This window comes from Ptychodera flava, chromosome 19, assembly GCF_041260155.1.
Source record: "Ptychodera flava strain L36383 chromosome 19, AS_Pfla_20210202, whole genome shotgun sequence".
Taxonomy (NCBI): Eukaryota; Metazoa; Hemichordata; class Enteropneusta; family Ptychoderidae; genus Ptychodera; species Ptychodera flava.
The window spans coordinates 34,999,902-35,019,326 of NC_091946.1; the positions used below are offsets into that span (position 1 = coordinate 34,999,902).

The window sequence follows — 19,425 nt, forward strand, 5'->3', positions numbered from 1 at the left end:
AAATCTGTGATTCGGTAATGAAAAGATGAATGAATGAGAATGGATCATGACTTTCACTTCCTGATAAGCTACACCACACGTTTTCCATTGGTGGTACCACCACATTCAGGCTTTTGCTGGGCAGTGCCATCTCCATGTCTGAACACTGTTGATCAATGCCTATTAAACTTCCCCATGGATTGACGACATGAACATATTCTAAATAAAATAATGTTCACAATAACAAACAATACATTTGATATGCTCTTGTAAAGAACTGTGAAATAAATGTGTTTTACAAACCACTACTTGATACCATTATCCAGAAGAGAAAAAATATTTCTGAGATTTTGTTGGTAGATAACAGAAATGGTTATCAAACATATTTTACAATATGGTAAATTTTCGAAATATTTTATGATCTTGAATATCCAGGAAGTGCAAGCATGGGCATGTGTCACAGGACAGAAACAAATGGTAAACATTATTTCACATTCATGTAGTCAACGGTAATTGAATAGCGCTGTTCACGGTTACAGGTTTGTTACTAAATATAGCTGTACGCGCGCGACATCGCACACGCAGCTTGAAATGCGGACAAATTTTATCAATGTTGCATACATGGCCGTTTTTGCAGCTAGTACTCAGAGTCGTTAATATGTTTTTTAGTATTCATTGTTACACTAGCAGTCACCCACTGAGATGTATTTTCGTCGTTCTTGCATGCGTAATTTTCAAAAGCGTTATCTGAACATGCGGACAAATATTTATTTTTGCATATTAATAAGAGAACAGTGACGTAAACTGTGAACGGCCCTATTGAGAAGAACCCATCACATATGGAACATAAGAAAATTCACTTAGTGAAGTATTTGCAGAAAACCTCTGAAAAAAATATCGAAAATCGGCAAAAGTGTACACTTGATTTTAAGGAGTTATCTTTACTTTTACTTGAGTAGAGCGCCCCGAGTAACTTTCTCTTTCTTGCCATAAAGAGACTTACTACTGGTATTTTGGAACGACCAAAGTATGTCATCATGTCTACGGTCGTTTTAGTTGTCACCATATGGCAGCTTAATCTCTCAAGCTAATAGAAACCATTCAGTTAGTTCACACCATCTGTACACATGTTGTGTTTACTGTGTTGCTTTGACAAGGGTGTCAACAATTGTCAGTACCAGTAGCATTGTATGCTTGCAAGGTACACTCTCACTCTGTAAATACTGGGGAACCCTTTAGGATCAAAATGGAGGATAGAAAACAAAAGAAATCTGTCTTTCAGGTCATATTAAACTGAAGAGAACCAATTAACACATCACGGAGACATTTAACTTACATTTGTAAATCGTCCACAGAAATAACAAAACCTTACTAAAAAAGACATTGGTTTTTGTCACAAATCTTCACACTATAAGTTTCACATTAGTTTCGCATGACGCAGTGAATAAAGTGACGTTAGGTTTACAAAGTTTTCTCATTAGCACTTGCGAAAGATCTATTGACATATGTATATATATATTGAATGAACAGGAGTTTATTACTGAACACAAACCATGCTTGATTAGTTTTATGACCTTAACGTCTTTTCAGTGGAATTCAAAATAAACTGATGGAAACTAAAGTCTAGAAAAGCAATTTGTCCCTTTGGAGGCTGATAAAAACAGCGCTTCGCTATCTTGCATTGACCATTAAGTGAGATAAAAGAGGTCTCTTCGCTTTCAGGTCAAGAAGCATTTAACTAGACCATTCTGTCTGCAAGACATACAACTGTTGGCGGGTCAATGGAAACTGAGGGAAAAGGTCAGGGTGAAAAGTTTGAATAAGAATGCTGCCACCTAGTTGCCAACATAGCTCCACTGTAGTCTTTCACTGAAACAGTAATGTAGTGAGTCAGGGTATACAAAAATAAAATAAGAAGTCAACTATAATTGCTATTCTCTTGATTTTTTGACAAGAAATAAGTTAAAAAATAGAATACCAGCCAAATATTTATGACTGAAGATCAATGTGAATGAAGATATATATAACAAGGATGCCACAGATTAATTGGCAAAAAATTCATCTTGGTCAGATCAGAACAAAATCATCTCTGGGAAACCTATCAGCCAAATTAAAGAAAAATTCCAAATGCTGTTTTCACCATCATTTGAACAAACCTGAATGAGGGCTCTTTAGAAATAAACAGGCCACATTTCCAATTCATGTCTCTGAGAAGGTGAATTTTGAAGAAAAATGATGAACCACTAGTATTATGAAATTGTGCATGCAAAGTTTATGCTAACTTTCACAAATGAGAATGAAGCCATTTGTAGAAAGCTACATATCATATTTAAAGATATACTGTCACCTGTTCCACTTTTGCCACAGTTACCATAGAAAGAAAATCTAACCAATCATAGATTTTAAGCGGGTGACCGCTTTTTAAAAACGGCACACTCACATGGGCATTTTGAATACCAAGGAACGCCCCTTTGACCATGTATGGGCATATTTAGATTACCAGTGAGTGTATACGTTTAAAAACAAAACATACAGCTTAAACAGACCATGGCTCTTGTCCTTGTGGAAAAAATGACTACATCTGGCACTTGTCGACAATTTCTAAACAGACAACTTTTATTCAACATATTTTGCAGTGTACAATAATTTTGTTGATACATTTACAACTAGGAAATTGTAAAAAACTTTGCACATTTTAGGTATCAGTTGTATGACTGTGTGGGGAAAAATACCACAAAAACTTAAAATATATGCTACCTCGAAGCGAATGAACTAGAATGGGCAGAGTATACTCTCATGTAAATTGTTCATTCATAGTACATGTAGTTAATTTCCAAGGTCACCCATAAAACAAGAGAACAGTTGTACAATGTTTGGAGACAAATAGACACCAAAAAAGTTTACTTGAAACACATCTTGAAGCCCGCTACATACTTTAACAAGATTTTGAATGAAATGAATGGTCCTTATGGGCTGAAGATCTATCGCTTGATTGAACTACTCTAGGGACACAGAATCCTTTACCAATGTAGTCCGTGGGCTAGAGGGGGTCTACGTGCACCCCCCCCACAGGATAACAAACCTGTATTTTTCAGAACCCTTGGGATCCCTAGAATACGAAATGGAATTTTAACAGGAAAAATATAGGGACGCAATAGCTGTTATGGTCATGTTTTGAAGGGTACCGCAAAATCACGATTTTCCAAGCCAAATGCATTTTCGTCAAATCTGTTTTCTTGTAAGTCATGTGCTGAGCTCTTTTTTTAACATAACCTCACTTGTTTGGTATCATTAGAAAGGGAATTTATTCCTCTTTAAGATGACATATTGCATTATGCAATATCTTCTACAGTTTTTGTCAAATATAACCAAAACTTACCCCTTACCCCAAAATTTAACATTGCAAATTACAGTAAAACTCAAATTCTACCAATTTTTTAGCTGGGCATAATAAAATATGCATTGCTTTGTCTGAAATCTGTTTTATTTGATACAAGGACATGTCAGAAATATGAAATAGACTTTTAACAGAAAAAATATTGGGAATCTACAGCTGTAACAGTCATATTTTGAAGGGTACCGCAAAATAACAGTGTTGCAGATTTGCATGCATTTTTGTTAAAACTGTCTTCCTATAAGTTATCTGCTGAGCTTGTTTTTGGATATAACCTGGCTTGTTAGGTATCATTAGAAAGATAATTTACTAATCTTTGAAATGACATATTGTAACATGCAATATCGTGTGTAGTTTTCATGATATGTAACCAAAACTTACCCCATACCCCAAAGTTTACATTGAAAATTTCAGTCATAGCTAAAACCAAATTCTACCATTTTTTAGCTTGACACAAAAAATCTGGCCGTTTTTGCTATGAAATCTATTTTATTTGGTACAGAGACATGTCAGAAATATGAAATAGACTTTTAACAGAAAAAATATTGGGAATCTACAGCTGTAACAGTCATATTTTGAAGGGTACCGCAAAATAACAGTGTTGCAGATTTGCATGCATTTTTGTTAAAACTGTCTTCCTATAAGTTATCTGCTGAGCTTGTTTTTGGATATAACCTGGCTTGTTAGGTATCATTAGAAAGATAATTTACTAATCTTTGAAATGACATATTGTAACATGCAATATCGTGTGTAGTTTTCATGATATGTAACCAAAACTTACCCCATACCCCAAAGTTTACATTGAAAATTTCAGTCATAGCTAAAACCAAATTCTACCATTTTTTAAGCTTGACACAAAAAATCTGGCCGTTTTTGCTATGAAATCTATTTTATTTGGTACAGGGACATGTCAGAAATATGAAATAGACTTTTAACAGAAAAAATATTGGGAATCTACAGCTGTAACAGTCATATTTTGAAGGGTACCGCAAAGTAACAGTGTTGCAGATTTGCATGCATTTTTGTTTAATTTGTCTTCCTATAAGTTATCTGCTGAGCTTGTTTTTGAATATAACCTGGCTTGTTAGGTATCATTAGAAAGATAATTTACTAATCTTTAGAATGACATATTGTAACATGCAATATCGTGTGTAGTTTTCATGATATATAACCAAAACTTACCCCATACCCCAAAGTTTACATTGAAAAATGCAGTCATAGCTAAAACCAAATTCTACCATTTTTTTAGCTTGACACAAAAAATCTGGCCGTTTTTGCTATGAAATCTGTTTTATTTGGTACAGAGATATATCAGAAACATGAAATAGACTTTTAACAGAAAAATATTGGGAATCTACAGCTGTAACAGTCATATTTTGAAGGGTACCGCAAAATAACAGTGTTGCAGATTTGCATGCATTTTTGTTAAAACTGTCTTCCTATAAGTTATCTGCTGAGCTTGTTTTTGGATATAACCTGGCTTGTTAGGTATCATTAGAAAGATAATTTACTAATCTTTGAAATGACATATTGTAACATGCAATATCGTGTGTAGTTTTCATGATATGTAACCAAAACTTACCCCATACCCCAAAGTTTACATTGAAAATTTCAGTCATAGCTAAAACCAAATTCTACCATTTTTTTAGCTTGACACAAAAAATCTGGCCGTTTTTGCTATGAAATCTATTTTATTTGGTACAGAAACATGTCAGAAATATGAAATAGACTTTTAACAGAAAGAATATTGGTATTCTATGGCTGTAACAGGCATATTCTGTGGAGTACTGCAAAATCACAGCAGTGCAGACTCATATGTGTTTTTGTTAACTTTGTCCCATTGTAGGTCTTCTGCTGCGCTTATTTTATTACATAACCATGTTTATTTGGTATCATTAAAAAGCTAATTTACTACTGTTCTAAATGACATATTGTTATATGCCATGTCTGATATAATTTTCATGGAATATGACGAAAACTTACCCCATACCACAAAGTTTATATCGAAAATTACTTTCGTAGCTATCGTCAAATTCTACCAATTTTCTAGCTAGACATAACAAATAAGGCAATGCTTTATATGAAATCTTTTTATTTGGTACTGAGGAATGTCAGAAATATGAAATAGACTTTTAACAGAAAAGATATTGGGACTCTACAGCTGTAACAGTCATATTTTGAAGGGTCTCGCAAAATCACAGTATTGCCAACTCGCTTGCTTTTTTGTTAAATGTGTCTTCTTATAAGTCATCTGCTGAGCTTGATTTTTGACATAACCTGGCTTGTTAGGTATCAATAGAAAGGTAATTTACTAGTATTTAAAATGACATATCGTAATATGCAATGTCTTGTTTAGGTTTCATGAAATAGGACCAAAACTTACCCCATACCCCAAGTTTACACAGCAAATTACTGCAAATCTGAAACTCTACCTTTTTTACAATTTATTAACTTTATATACCAAAGGCAATGCTTGTATGCAATCTATGAAATCTGTGATTTTGTTAAAAAAGTATGTCACAAATATGAAACTAACTTTTAACAGGAACATAATATGATTTTGTAGCCTTTTGGATCATATTTGGAAGGGTACCCAGGTATCAGGGCAAATTTGCCGAAACACATACATTTGCAGTATATGGGTTCCCCCTCCAAAAATGATCCAAATGGCTACTAAATTGTATCATCTTCCCGTTATAAGTTAATTTTATACTTGTGACATACTTTTGTAACAAATAAATCAGATTTTAAACAAGAATTGCCTTTTGTATTATGTGCAGCAAAAATGGTAGAATTTAAGATAAGCCGTAATTTGCGATTTGAACTTTTTGGGTATGGGGTAAAGTTTGACCATATTCCAGGAAACCTATGAATGACATTGTATATGACAATATGTCATCTTAAAGAAAAATAAATTGCCCTACTAATGATACCTCACAAGCCAGGTTGTGTCACAAAATAAGTTCAGCAGATGACTTACAAGAAGAAGAATTTAACAAAAAAGGTGCCAGTTTGCGGTACTGCGATTTTGCATTTCCCTTCAAAATATGGCTGTTACAACCATACAGTCCAAATATTTTTTCTGTTAAAAGTCTATTTCACATTTCTGACATGACCCAGTACCATATACAACAGATTTAATACCGAAACAGAGCTATTTTATCATGTCTAGCTAAAAATTCACGGAATTTGATCACGTTATCTATGACAGTAAATTCAATATAAACCTTGGGTAATGGGGTACGTTTTGGTCATATTCCATGAAAAATATACAAGATATTGCCTGTTACAATATGTCATTGTAAAGAATATTTAATTACCTTTTCAATGATACTAAACAAACCCAGTTATAATCAATAACAAGCTTAGTAGACGACTTATAAGATGACAGATTTAACAAAAACGCATACGAATCAGGAATACTGAGATTTTGCTGTACCCTTAAAAATACAGCTGTTACAGCTATAGAATCCTAATATTTTTTCTGTTAAAAGTTCATTTCATATTTCTGATATGGCAAAATACAAAATAAAACAGATTTCATACAAAAAATTGTCTAATTTTTTATGTCTGCGTAAAAAATTGCTTGAATTTGACAGTAGCTATGACAGTAGTTTTCGATGTAAATTTTGGGGTATGGGGTAAGTTTTGGTCATATTTCATAAAAATCTGTACAAGATATTGGCATGTTACAATATGTCATTTTAAAGACTAGTAAATAATCTTACTAATGATACCTAACAACTTACATTATATTCTATAAGAAGCTCAGCAGATGACTTAAAAGACGATAGAATCAACAAAAATGCACACAAGTCAGGAATACTGAGATTTCCTGTACCCTTCAAAATCTGACTGTTACAGCTGTAGATTCCCAATATTTTTTCTGTTAAAAGTCTATTTCATATTTCTGATATGTTCCTGTACCAAATAAAATAGATTTCATAGCAAAAACGGCCAGATTTTTTGTGTCAAGCTAAAAAAGTGGTAGAATTTGGTTTTAGCTATGACTGCATTTTCAATGTAAACTTTGGGGTATGGGGTAAGTTTTGGTTATATATCATGAAAACTACACACGATATTGCATGTTACAATATGTCATTCTAAAGATTAGTAAATTATCTTTCTAATGATACCTAACAAGCCAGGTTATATTCAAAAACAAGCTCAGCAGATAACTTATAGGAAGACAAATTAAACAAAAATGCATGCAAATCTGCTACACTATGATTTTGCGGTACCCTTCAAAATATGACTGTTACAGCTGTAGATTCCCAATATTTTTTCTGTTAAAAGTCTATTTCATATTTCTGACATGTCCCTGTACCAAATAAAACAGATTTCATAGCAAAAACGGCCAGATTTTTGTGTCAAGCTAAAAAAAAATGGTAGAATTTGGTTTTAGCTATGACTGAAATTTTCAATGTAAACTTTGGGGTATGGGGTAAGTTTTGGTTATATATCATGAAAACTACACAAGATATTGCATGTTACAATATGTCATTTTAAAGACTAGTAGATTATCCTTCTAATGATACCTAACAAACCAGGTTATATTCAAAAACAAGCTCAGCAGATAACTTATAAGAAGACAGTTTTAACAAAAATGCATGCAAATCTGCAACACTGTTATTTTGCGGTACCCTTCAAAATATGACTGTTACAGCTGTAGATTCCCAATATTTTTTCTGTTAAAAGTCTATTTCATATTTCTGACATGTCTCTGTACCAAATAAAATAGATTTCATAGCAAAAACGGCCAGATTTTTTGTGTCAAGCTAAAAAAATGGTAGAATTTGGTTTTAGCTATGACTGAAATTTTCAATGTAAACTTTGGGGTATGGGGTAAGTTTTGGTTATATATCATGAAAACTACACACGATATTGCATGTTACAATATGTCATTCTAAACATTAGTAAATTATCTTTCTAATGATACCTAACAAGCCAGGTTATATTCAAAAACAAGCTCAGCAGATAACTTATAGGAAGACAAATTAAACAAAAATGCATGCAAATCTGCAACACTGTTACTTTGCGGTACCCTTCAAAATATGACTGTTACAGCTGTAGATCCCAATATTTTTCTGTTAAAAGTCTATTTCATATTTCTGACATGTCTCTGTACCAAATAAAATAGATTTCATAGCAAAAACGGCCAGATTTTTTGTGTCAAGCTAAAAAAATGTAGAATTTGGTTTTAGCTATGACTGAAATTTTCAATGTAAACTTTGGGGTATGGGGTAAGTTTTGGTTACATATCATGAAAACTACACACGATATTGCATGTTACAATATGTCATTTCAAAGATTAGTAAATTATCTTTCTAATGATACCTAACAAGCCAGGTTATATCCAAAACAAGCTCAGCAGATAACTTATAGGAAGACAGTTTTAACAAAAATGCATGCAAATCTGCAACACTGTTATTTTGCGGTACCCTTCAAAATATGACTGTTACAGCTGTAGATTCCCAATATTTTTTCTGTTAAAAGTCTATTTCATATTTCTGACATGTCCTTGTATCAAATAAAACAGATTTCAGACAAAGCAATGCATATTTTATTATGCCCAGCTAAAAAATTGGTAGAATTTGAGTTTTACTGTAATTTGCAATGTTAAATTTTGGGGTAAGGGGTAAGTTTTGGTTATATTTGACAAAAACTGTAGAAGATATTGCATAATGCAATATGTTATCTTAAAGAGGAATAAATTCCCTTTCTAATGATACCAAACAAGTGAGGTTATGTTAAAAAATGAGCTCAGCACATGACTTACAAGAAGACAGATTTGACGAAAATGCATTTGGCTTGGAAAATCGTGATTTTGCGGTACCCTTCAAAACATGACCATAACAGCTATTGCGTCCCTATATTTTTCTGTTAAAATTCCATTCGTATTCTAGGGATCCCAAGGGTTCTGAAAAATACAGGTTTGTTATCCTGTGGGGGGGTGCACGTAGACCCCCTCTAGCCCACGGACTAATGGATTTTCAATGTTAGTAGTCTTCATGACGATACCATATTACTGTTTTAAAGCAGTGTTAGAATTGTACTTCCATGTTTGTAACTATTGAGCATACCAAGGGAAACATACAGCTTGAACTAGAACAATCATCGTTTTCTAGCAGTGAGAGTTGTCCACGATGAACCTAAACACATAAATGTATCAAGAAGTATTACAGAAGGAGTGAAAAAAGAATAATGTACTTCACTGAGAACATTTGAATATTTGTCGGGAAAATCTGGTACATAAGTTCTTCTACACGTTCAGACAATGGCCAAGTTTGGTTCTGAGTGCATGATGAAGAAACCAAAATGACAGCTGCACATTTTCCTAGCATTCAACGGGGATTAGATTATTGAGGAGTGACTTGCAACTCTTTCACATCCATATCCCTGTTTAGCAATCAAACTGCAACATAGAATAAGACTCTGCTACTATTTACAAGGTGAAAGCTGAGAATATACAGTTGTCATATGACAGTTATTATCGAGAAAACTGAGAAGCATAAATGACCATAATCAACGTTAAGTTTACTTTGTTCTAAATCTGAACAACATATCTCGATTTATGTGTCTAAAATAGTTAAATTCTTGATGGCCTGTGAACTGTTTTTGTACACTTTAATAACATCTTAACAATTGCACTTGGCAGATTCAAAATACTTGAAACCTTAAACTAACCTAAAGATATCTTTTCCTTTGGTATGGTAAGACCACACCCTTCTGATACACTGTAAATATTTACATCATAGAAATATACAAAAAGGTCATTCTATGAAAAATGCTGATAGTGAAAGTTCTGGGTATGTTCAGAACAAGTTTTATATTATTAAGAAAGCAGGTACCCAGAGCAGATATGGCACTCTCTTGGAAAAGTGTAGTGGTACAGTTAAAATACTACAAGTAAGGAACATGAATATAGATAAAGATAATTTGATCGTAACAGCAGATCAGTGCTTTTGTCAAGGGCAGGTACATCTCACCAGGGCTCCCTGGTTATTTTACAAGAATTCCTATAGTGTGTCAATGTAACTATGTGAGTGGATATTAACTAGCAATGGTATTTGAGTTCCCACAGCATTTACCTGTGTTCAGAAAGATTAGCAAAATCACTGCAAATTTTCCAGATGTGTACAAGAAACATTCTCACCTTGAACCAGAATACACATACTAATTGCAAAGCAAACCTAAATTTCTCTCTGCACTCATTAAACAGGTCAGTTTGTTGCAATGGCAACGGCAGAAGCATGATCTCTTATGAAGTTTAAAGGCAGCATCTATGTACGCAATGTGCAAAATTCAAACATTTGAAAACAACTTTGAGTATGTTTGTGTTTTATACTTTGTTTTTTTTCTTAAAAAATGCCGTTTCAGTTTACATGATAAATAATGTGAGCTAAGCAACAATTTGCTGCAATTCCAGATACAGAGATAAATGCGATAGAATTGTGTCTGTAAGTTCAGAGTGGATGAGGTAGCAAGGTAAATATGATCATTATATGCAGTTACTTTTACTGGTTACTTTCTTCACAACGATAACATAAATGTAGTTAAATCTAATTTTTCTATTCTAGATATGAGCCCCTGCAAACTACACCACAAGTGCTGTCAGTGACTTTGTTGATCGGCCAATGAACAGAAAGAATGAATATGACTGATACCCTACGAGTGAGATGATTGGTCAGCTATGTACAAGTCCAACGAATCACAAACATTGCACCTTCTAGTCCGGAAATGAAGCATTCTTTCTAACCACTAGACAATCTGGATCTCACCAGTACAGTCTTTGCAGCAATTCACAGTAAGGTTTTCGTACTTGGTCATGGGATGAAATCTATTGATCTTCACCTTGTGGGGTTTGGATGTACCACTACTTGAAGTGGACGCCTCGCCATCGTCGATTGTGTCTGTACATGCTTTGTCCAGCTTCTTGTTTACAATTATCTGCAATTAAGAGGCAGCACAAAATGGTCACAAGGTCATACTCAGGATGCATGCACAATATTTCAGCATGCCAAGCCACAGATACATTGCGTACATATGCTGTATGTAAAGTACATAAATGCTGTGCACTATAACATTTGAATACAACCTTAACAAATATTATACCGCAAATTATTTCATAACTATTGGGAAACAAAATGACCCTTTCAAACAAAAATGATTGTAAACAGCTCAGGCTGATAAAGTTCAGCAACTATTCTTCCTTCGATAAAAATTTTAATTTTCTGTCAACATTACACAGTATACTACAGGTACTGCACTCAAATTATTTTTTTTTGCACTTTATTATCTGTAGATATCACATTTACAGAATACAAATGCGTGACAAAAATGCAGTGATAGTCTTCAAATAATCCATTATTTAGTTCGAGGCATATGATAGAGACATTTCCTTGTTATTAATTCTTCGAGCTCTGCAATTATGTATCATAAACGACATCACAGCTGCACTATGCTAGTATTAAGATTATTAGTATAACCAAACATGAAACTGTTCCATAAATAAGCTTCATAATTCTTTATGGAGTGAATATGAAGCACGCGTGACATCATGATGAAATCATTCATGACTGCGAGGTACAAAGTACTTACATCTTTGGCCAACATTTCTGCCGGGGTCCACTCAACAAGGGAATGGCACTGTGCAGACACAGCAGAGACCGATTTCTTTTTGCTGCCAGAACCAACATCACCAAGGAGATGTTCGGATATTGTTGCAGCCAACTGATGGTTGACCAGGGATAGGGTCATCACGTTTGTTGACGTGTGTGCTGGTTCCTGGGACAGTGTATGACTGCGCTGTAGTGCATCTGACAGGTACTGCAATTTCCTAGTTTGGAAAATAGTAACATAACTCATGTTAAAAGTCAACTTACATCTTCAGGTACTATTTGTACATGAGGAAGAGGCCTACGAAGAATTTGGTTTACAATGCCACTTCATAGGTTAATGACTCTGCCGGCAAGGGAGAAAGTAAAAATGTCTATTGACGAGGTCGTAAGTGTATTGGATAATGTCAATTCAACTCTTGTATTTCTCTATGTTTTGCCTGTGTTACTCATCTCACGCCTAAACGCCTACACAGTACATATAGTAGTTATTCAGGTATGTTCCATGAAAATCAGGCTTGCAAGGATTCATTATGTGCCACTGTCCTGTATTTTTTTATCCCTGCCACAATGCTAATTGCCAACATTAAAAAAATACGGAGTACATTGTTTTACAGTTATAATGTATCATTTTTTATTGCATGTAAGATTTCACAGCAGTAATTTTTTGGGATATCATTGTTTTTTTCAAATGGCCAGAATGGACAAAACAGAACATAACCATATGAAAAAGATTTGGAACTGAAATTCTGTTATTTTTTAATGGATGTACATATTCACATATAACCATGATCACTGTACAGATTCAGACCTAAGGTACAAATATTCTTGATTTTCAAACTACAACTTACTTGTTTGATTCCATCATATGTGATCTCATTTCATCTCTTTCATTTAGTAATTTTTCAGTGGCAAGACGTGCTTCTTCATACATTAGGGTTGCTCGTCCCTTCCATCCAACTAGATCATCAACTTGTACCCTGAAAATAAAAATGTACAAATACGATGTAGATACAGTACCAACTGGAATTGTTTGTGTCAGGACAAAAAAGGAAAACAGGAAAGATTTAAAAATATAAGCAGAAAGCAGGGTTGATTGAAATGAAAATAAGGTATTCATAAGGTGGTTTATTATTTGACATTCAATATTATGCTGTCTGTCCGGTATCCATTATTTTGTATATGCATAAACTGGTTGTCAGTCTTACAACCAAATGAAGTAAATTCTATACTTGTGTGTTGTGCAAAGAGGTTTCAAGACACAGCAGAAGGCAACAAAGCTATATTCTGTACACAGAATAATGGAGCCAGTCTGTCACTACATTGGAACAAGTATGGATTTCATCTAGCTTGCACACTAACGAACAAGACATGAAAGTGGGCTGCAGAGGGCGCTCTACACCTCAGGCACTGTCACTGAGCAGCGATCTGAGTGAAATTTGATTTTGTGTGGAATGCAATTGCACATGAGTAAGTTACTGTGGAATGTCATTCAACAGTAAAATACAAAGAGGGCAGTTTATCAATTCACAAGTTGAAGCATGTAATGACACGATAATATCCAAATTCAGTTTTCTGAATAGTCCAAAGACTGCTGTTTCATAACAAGTGACTTTGGACTCAAATAATTACTAGAATCAACAGTGTATTTGGGGTTTTTTTCACATTTTTTGTTTTTCGTTTTTCATTTTGACTTCATCTTCATTGGCAACTGTCGAGAATGAATTTTAAAAAGTCCAATATTTCACTGGCTGTGAAGTTTGCAAGAAATACAAATGACCAAACTCTTTCCTCACCTGCTTCCTAGAAATTTACTTCTCCATACATCACACTGGATATCTAGCTGTTGTATTGTTTCTCTCTCTTCTGTGAGTGTCTGTATCGTGTTTTCTAGGTCCTCTGCCAGTCTTATCTTGTCCCGCGTCAAGTCTTCAAGTTGTTGGAACAAGTCTGCCCCAACCGATGCCACTAACAGTCTCTTTATTTCTTTGTTTATCTGTAAATAAAATAAATACTTTTCAGGTACAGTCATTCAAAAGCAACATTAAACTCGCAATACTGATAATATTTCCATGAAACGCATCAATGAGAAAAACACGATACCATCATGTAAGTCAGTAAAATTCATGTTGATGTATGTTGGAATTAGAAAAGTCAGCAAAAAATTAAGTTGTCACGGGTCTTAAAATGGTCAAATCTGTCAATTTCTTTCAATATGGACATGTAATGTGTTACTGCCAGTCTGGATTTCATAGTCTTGATTTGATGGGAACATATAAACATGACGGGAAAAAAAAAAATTTTGCTTGCTGCAGGATCACATTTAAATTCCACTGGTAGGACACATGTACAAGTCTACATGGCAGTCATTGACTGTAAAAATTGCTTTCTAACACCTGATGATTACAATTCCCTTGTGCTCAATCACATTGGGGAAGGACTTACAATGCATTCAAGTTACTTTGAAGGACAGTCAATATTTCTAGTTCTCAGTAATACATATACACCTGTATGTATGTGGAAGTCTAAAGGGTCAAAAGTGGATGTTGTTGGGCTCAAAAGATACTTGTATATTAAAGGGCCAGTAATGCTAACTTTTGAAGATTTCGTCATTATCTTTATTTTGTATGCCAATTGCAATTTCTTATTCTACTCCCAAAAGAATGTTGAAACACTCACTATTTAGCGTTTCAACTAGCACTGTAATTGTTTAATTCTAGTCTAGACCATAATTCACTTGTCAACAGTAAAAATGCAGTCTGTACATGTACAGACTGAGTTGACAAGTTGAATACTGTGTAACTCAACATGCTTGGGGGAGTAGAACAAGAAATTATGGTTGACATTAAAAAACAAAACAAGTGAAAAAACTCATCAAAAGATAGCATTTACTGGCCCTTTAATACAGAATCCTGAAGCTGGAAGGTACACTTCTCAGTAATTGAGCTTCAAACACAAAGCTTTCCCCGCCACAGTATCGTCCTTGTTACTCATGTACCGGGTACACTGTACATGTAGAGGTCCAACCACACTATGGATACAAGTGGAAATAAGCCACATTGTATTGAAAAGTAAAGGTGAATGCAGCATCCATACCTTGACTTGTTCCTGGAGTTTGTACTCCAGGGAACTCCTCTCTGCCTTCAGTTTCTTCACATCATTTTCCAAGGTGATGATTTTCACCAGTTGTTCATCATGCAGGGACTGTCTGACATCAGGAAGGAGGGACACAAGGGAGATCTCCTTGGAAAGTTTAGGAATTCGTGATTCCAGTTTGGAAGGAGCACTCCTTTCGTCTGACACATATTCCATGCCATCTCCGGCAAGCCTAGGAGTCTGATTTGGATCTATACCTATGTGAAGAAAATATATGACGGTAAAAATAATCAAAGAACCTAGAAAAAACATTACTTTAAGAAAGTGGAAAAGGCTATACATGTGTTTGGTGTTAATTCTTCTGGATGACAGTTTCTTCGAACCCATATGAAACTTTCAATGTGAAAATAACCATCACTTGTATCAAAGAAAGTTGTTTTTTGTTGTCCTTATCGTGAGTTTACTGAGACCATGGTCATGCTTGGGTAATTATCAGATCAGACGTCTAGTAGCGTAATCACTGCACCATGATCTGCCAATTATATCAAGAACCCTATCACAGACACTTCAGTCAGTATAAAGATAATTTATCATTCCTTTCAGAATTGTCACTGCCTTAAATCTACATTCTGATAAGACTTTTTACTGGTAAAAAGACATTTCACACACTTTCAGCAAATGAGCTGGAGAATCCCACAATTCTAAATAGCATTGGGAAACTAAACCTCTCTGCTTGTGACTTGTATTCTGTAAGTCAATTATTATCCAACACATGGTTTTGCCATGCCCAATTCCACTGAATTCCGTCATTTAACTTACATGTACGTCAGTCAGCAGTGTTTTGTTTGCAGAATTAAATTCACAATGTAAAGGCTAAAATCACAATAACTGCTGAACTGAATTTTATTAGATTTACATGTATACTATCCCCATATAACAGTAACAATGATGTGGTCATCAAACGAAATTGACAAGCTTATATGATTCATTCAATGTCTTTGTTCCTACTAACTGATTTCTATTTACACTTGCTGTCAAAAACCACATTTATAAAGACAAACAGCAATGACACTATTATTCCTTTATAAAAATGAATACTTTCATACAAATTTCTGTTCAAAAAAGTCATGGAATTAACAGTTATCTAACCATTTTCCTAGCACAAAGGATGTCATACTACAATCCTGAATAACCGAATGTTCCTGCATAAAGGAGATGACATACATGGCACAAGTTGGGACAGATGCTGCTATTTTAATACCCATTGTAGTGGCTCATTCCGCTAACAGCTCATTGAGTCTGCTTTTCTCTGTGTAATGATTTGATACACATTTTAATGACCTCCTAACAATGTTGCTGCAATGCCAGAATAACCCTTTGAGTTGAACACTGAACAACGATCACGTGAAATGACAACTACGAGAACTAAACCCAAACATTTTCATAAATAATTGTAACAAAATTTTCTGTTCAGATTAGTGTAAAGTATTTCCCTTCCAGTTTGTAGGACCTTTCTTGATAAAGTCAAGTATTTTATTGCAGATATACTGATTCCATCTTTTCCCGCTTCCTTTCCCTGTTGGTACATGTAGATTCACCTGACCTATTAAACAATGAGACTCAGTCACTGTACTGCAATTTTTAAGTATAAGTAGGGTTCCCCACAGGAGGATGTTGAGGGATGGCCCACCTTCTGCATTGTAAGCAGCCTATTCATAACCATACAGAGGATAAATTTTCACAACAAACAAATATATAAATTATGCAGTGCAAATTAGCCGCCCACCTGTTTTTTTCCAGCTGTGGTGAACATGGGTGAAAGAGTTTAAAGTGTTATTAATATTCTGAAAAAGAAACACATACAGATCCTGGGACTAATGTTTTTTATCTATGGTTTCAAGCTGCAGTACACGTAGTTGCAATACAGGCTGACCTGGTTAGGTACCAGTATGCAGTAGATAGGGACAAGGGTGAGCCGCTCAATAAGCCAAGGCCTATAAGTCTAACGCTGGGCTGGTACAGTTATCTATTTCAGCAAACAATTCACAGACTAGAGGATCTGGCAGTGTTTTGCTCACCCATGGGTAAAATTTTGTATGAAATTTTTAAAGGCTTCAGAGTATAGTTATAATCAAGTAATGCATATCTTAAACCCTAATAGCCTTCTGATAACTGTCAAGAGTGTACATGTCTTTATCCTACTGGGTTGATTTTGGTTGAATACATACATCCTTCTTTTGAAGATCTTTTTAAAGAGAAGGTCCAGATTAATGGAAAGAACCATTCCCATATCCCAACTCCATATATTTACTTATTCTTTCTTGATTAGGGCCCATTGGGACCCCATTATTTTATATTAAATGGTTTAGGAGTTAAAGGTATAGAGTTTGCTGTGGAAAAAGGATGTGTGAACTTAATATCAATAATTCATATTCTACTTGTAAGGGAAATAGTGGTTTGAAGTCTGCCTCAAAAAGGAGTAAACGCTAGTCATTTTAGCGAATACAGTCCAACAGAACCTTTACTTATCACATTTGTATCACTGAACTAGATTGCTTGCCTTGAGCAGAAGGGTGTTAGACAAGTTCAAATCTTTGACAAATCACACCAGAAATAATTGATGTGAAGCAGTCGCTAAGTACAACCACCACTTGAGGTTTCTGCTGCTTTGTACATGTCTTTTTTTAATCATTGTTATCACCACAACTACTACTACTACAAGTACGACTACTACAACTCCTACTGAACAATTATAAATGTAAGTTTACTCACCTCTGTCCATAACTTGAGCTGCAACTCCCTGAGATATACTTTTTTCATAGCCTTGTGCCACTTGTGGTTTCATTCCAACAACTGGGTTACTGTAACGTTTGGTGCTCATAGTCACCTCTGCAACAACAAATATAATATGTTGACAGTTGAACAATTTCAATTTTTTTCGGATCATCAGGGCCTCACTTGCACTTTTTTGATCCAAGTTCTTACTGTAAAACTCTCCCGCCAAGACTCATCTGCAACAAGGTACACTAGACCAAAAGGGGTATTCTCCCGATCGGAAGACTTCCTAAAAATATTGTTATATGTATTTTGATACGGTATTCAATGACAGTTTTCTCCAAAATGATAGAATTCTCCCGATCAGGAGGCTTTGTCCAAAATGTGTAAGTTACAAAGTGTCAATGAATGAATTCTGGAACATGACGTTACGTACAAATGGAGTTGATCCACATTGCGGAAATAAATTTTTCATGTAAGTGACAATTTTCTGTACGCCTTTTCTACAGAAGGTATCACTATTATTGAATAAATTTGAAAATATACAAAGAAAGCAATGGTGAACCTTTTCAGAATATGGTAAGCCCACCCTCAAATTTGATAATGAACAAACTGATACACTTTTCTGAATGCGCAAATGTTTATGATTAGGAGGTCAAGTTTTTTCCCGATCGGGAGAAACACCCTCCTTTTTAGGTCAAGTGTGCTTTGCTGTGCTATCACTCAATGAAGTCAAGTTTGTCAAAAATATTAATATTATGATCATGATAGACAGTAGGAATCGAATGTCTATGGTTGGACAACGTACATGTGCTATGGATCGAGGTAACGCCATTTACAAGAACATGAAGTAAGTTTCTCCATTCTCCGGTTCAAAATTTCGTGTATGCATGGTTCAGGCGTAAAATTGTCTTGCCAGGAAATTTACTCACTAGATTACATTTCATTTCAATGGAAAACAAAAAGCTATGACACCTTCATAATCCTCTTACACAGACAAGAACATACTCGATCCTGGGATCGAATCCCCTACCCGACCACTGAGATTTAAATGCCGGAATAGAAGAAAGTGTGAGGCAGTATGTGCCAGACTTCCACGTTCATGATATTATTGTTATTACATATATTTTGAAATGGGTGGAAATCATCCGCGTGTTGTTCGCGAAACAAGCGGAACCGGCCATGATTGCGGAGGTCACAAGTGCTGCCCTACAAGTGTCCACACCAGTGACACCGATCTGAGGGCCGTCTCTTCTGGCCCTGCTATAACTTCACGGCTGCTCCATCGAAACTTACCTATTTCTGCCGTTAATACTGTATCAAATTTGTGCTGTCAATTCATTTGAAGTGTTATTTTACATGCTGCTGAAGCGTCGAGCTCGACAACCTGAAGTCGAATTACAAACTGTAAATCATAGAATTGCGTTGTGTACACATCCCAAAACGAGGTCGAAGTGGAGCGCCAGCTAGTGGTAAGTTAGTGAAAATAAAAACGTAACTGAGGTTAGACTTGAATTCGGATTTCAATTCGCCTGAATGACGACAATTATTTGTATGCTTTTC

General features: G+C 35.0%; 1 protein-coding gene across 1 annotated transcript; it reads right to left on the minus strand.

Moving 5' to 3' along the window:
- Positions 1-2,567: 2,567 nt before the first annotated feature.
- On the minus strand, positions 2,568-19,318 carry LOC139119387 (golgin-45-like). The gene is made up of 8 exons (XM_070683180.1): positions 19,159-19,318; positions 17,860-17,976; positions 15,088-15,344; positions 13,788-13,987; positions 12,843-12,971; positions 11,975-12,212; positions 9,361-11,323; positions 2,568-3,007 (listed from the first exon to the last, which is right to left on the minus strand). Exons 2-7 carry the CDS (start codon positions 17,966-17,968, stop codon positions 11,135-11,137), a joined length of 1,122 nt encoding a protein of 373 aa, XP_070539281.1. The 5' UTR covers positions 17,969-17,976; positions 19,159-19,318; the 3' UTR covers positions 2,568-3,007; positions 9,361-11,134.
- Positions 19,319-19,425: the final 107 nt, after the last annotated feature.

Excerpts from the sequence above, each read along its gene's own strand:
- LOC139119387 (XM_070683180.1), bottom strand. The coding sequence starts at position 17,968 with ATGAGCACCAAACGTTACAGTAACCCAGTTGTTGGAATGAAACCACAA. Across the intron at positions 12,972-13,787 it reads AGTAAATTTCTAGGAAGCAG|GGTACAAGTTGATGATCTAG; the intron begins GTGAGGAAAGAG and ends TTTTATTTTCAG. Across the intron at positions 12,213-12,842 it reads CATATGATGGAATCAAACAA|GAAATTGCAGTACCTGTCAG; the intron begins GTAAGTTGTAGT and ends TTTCCAAACTAG.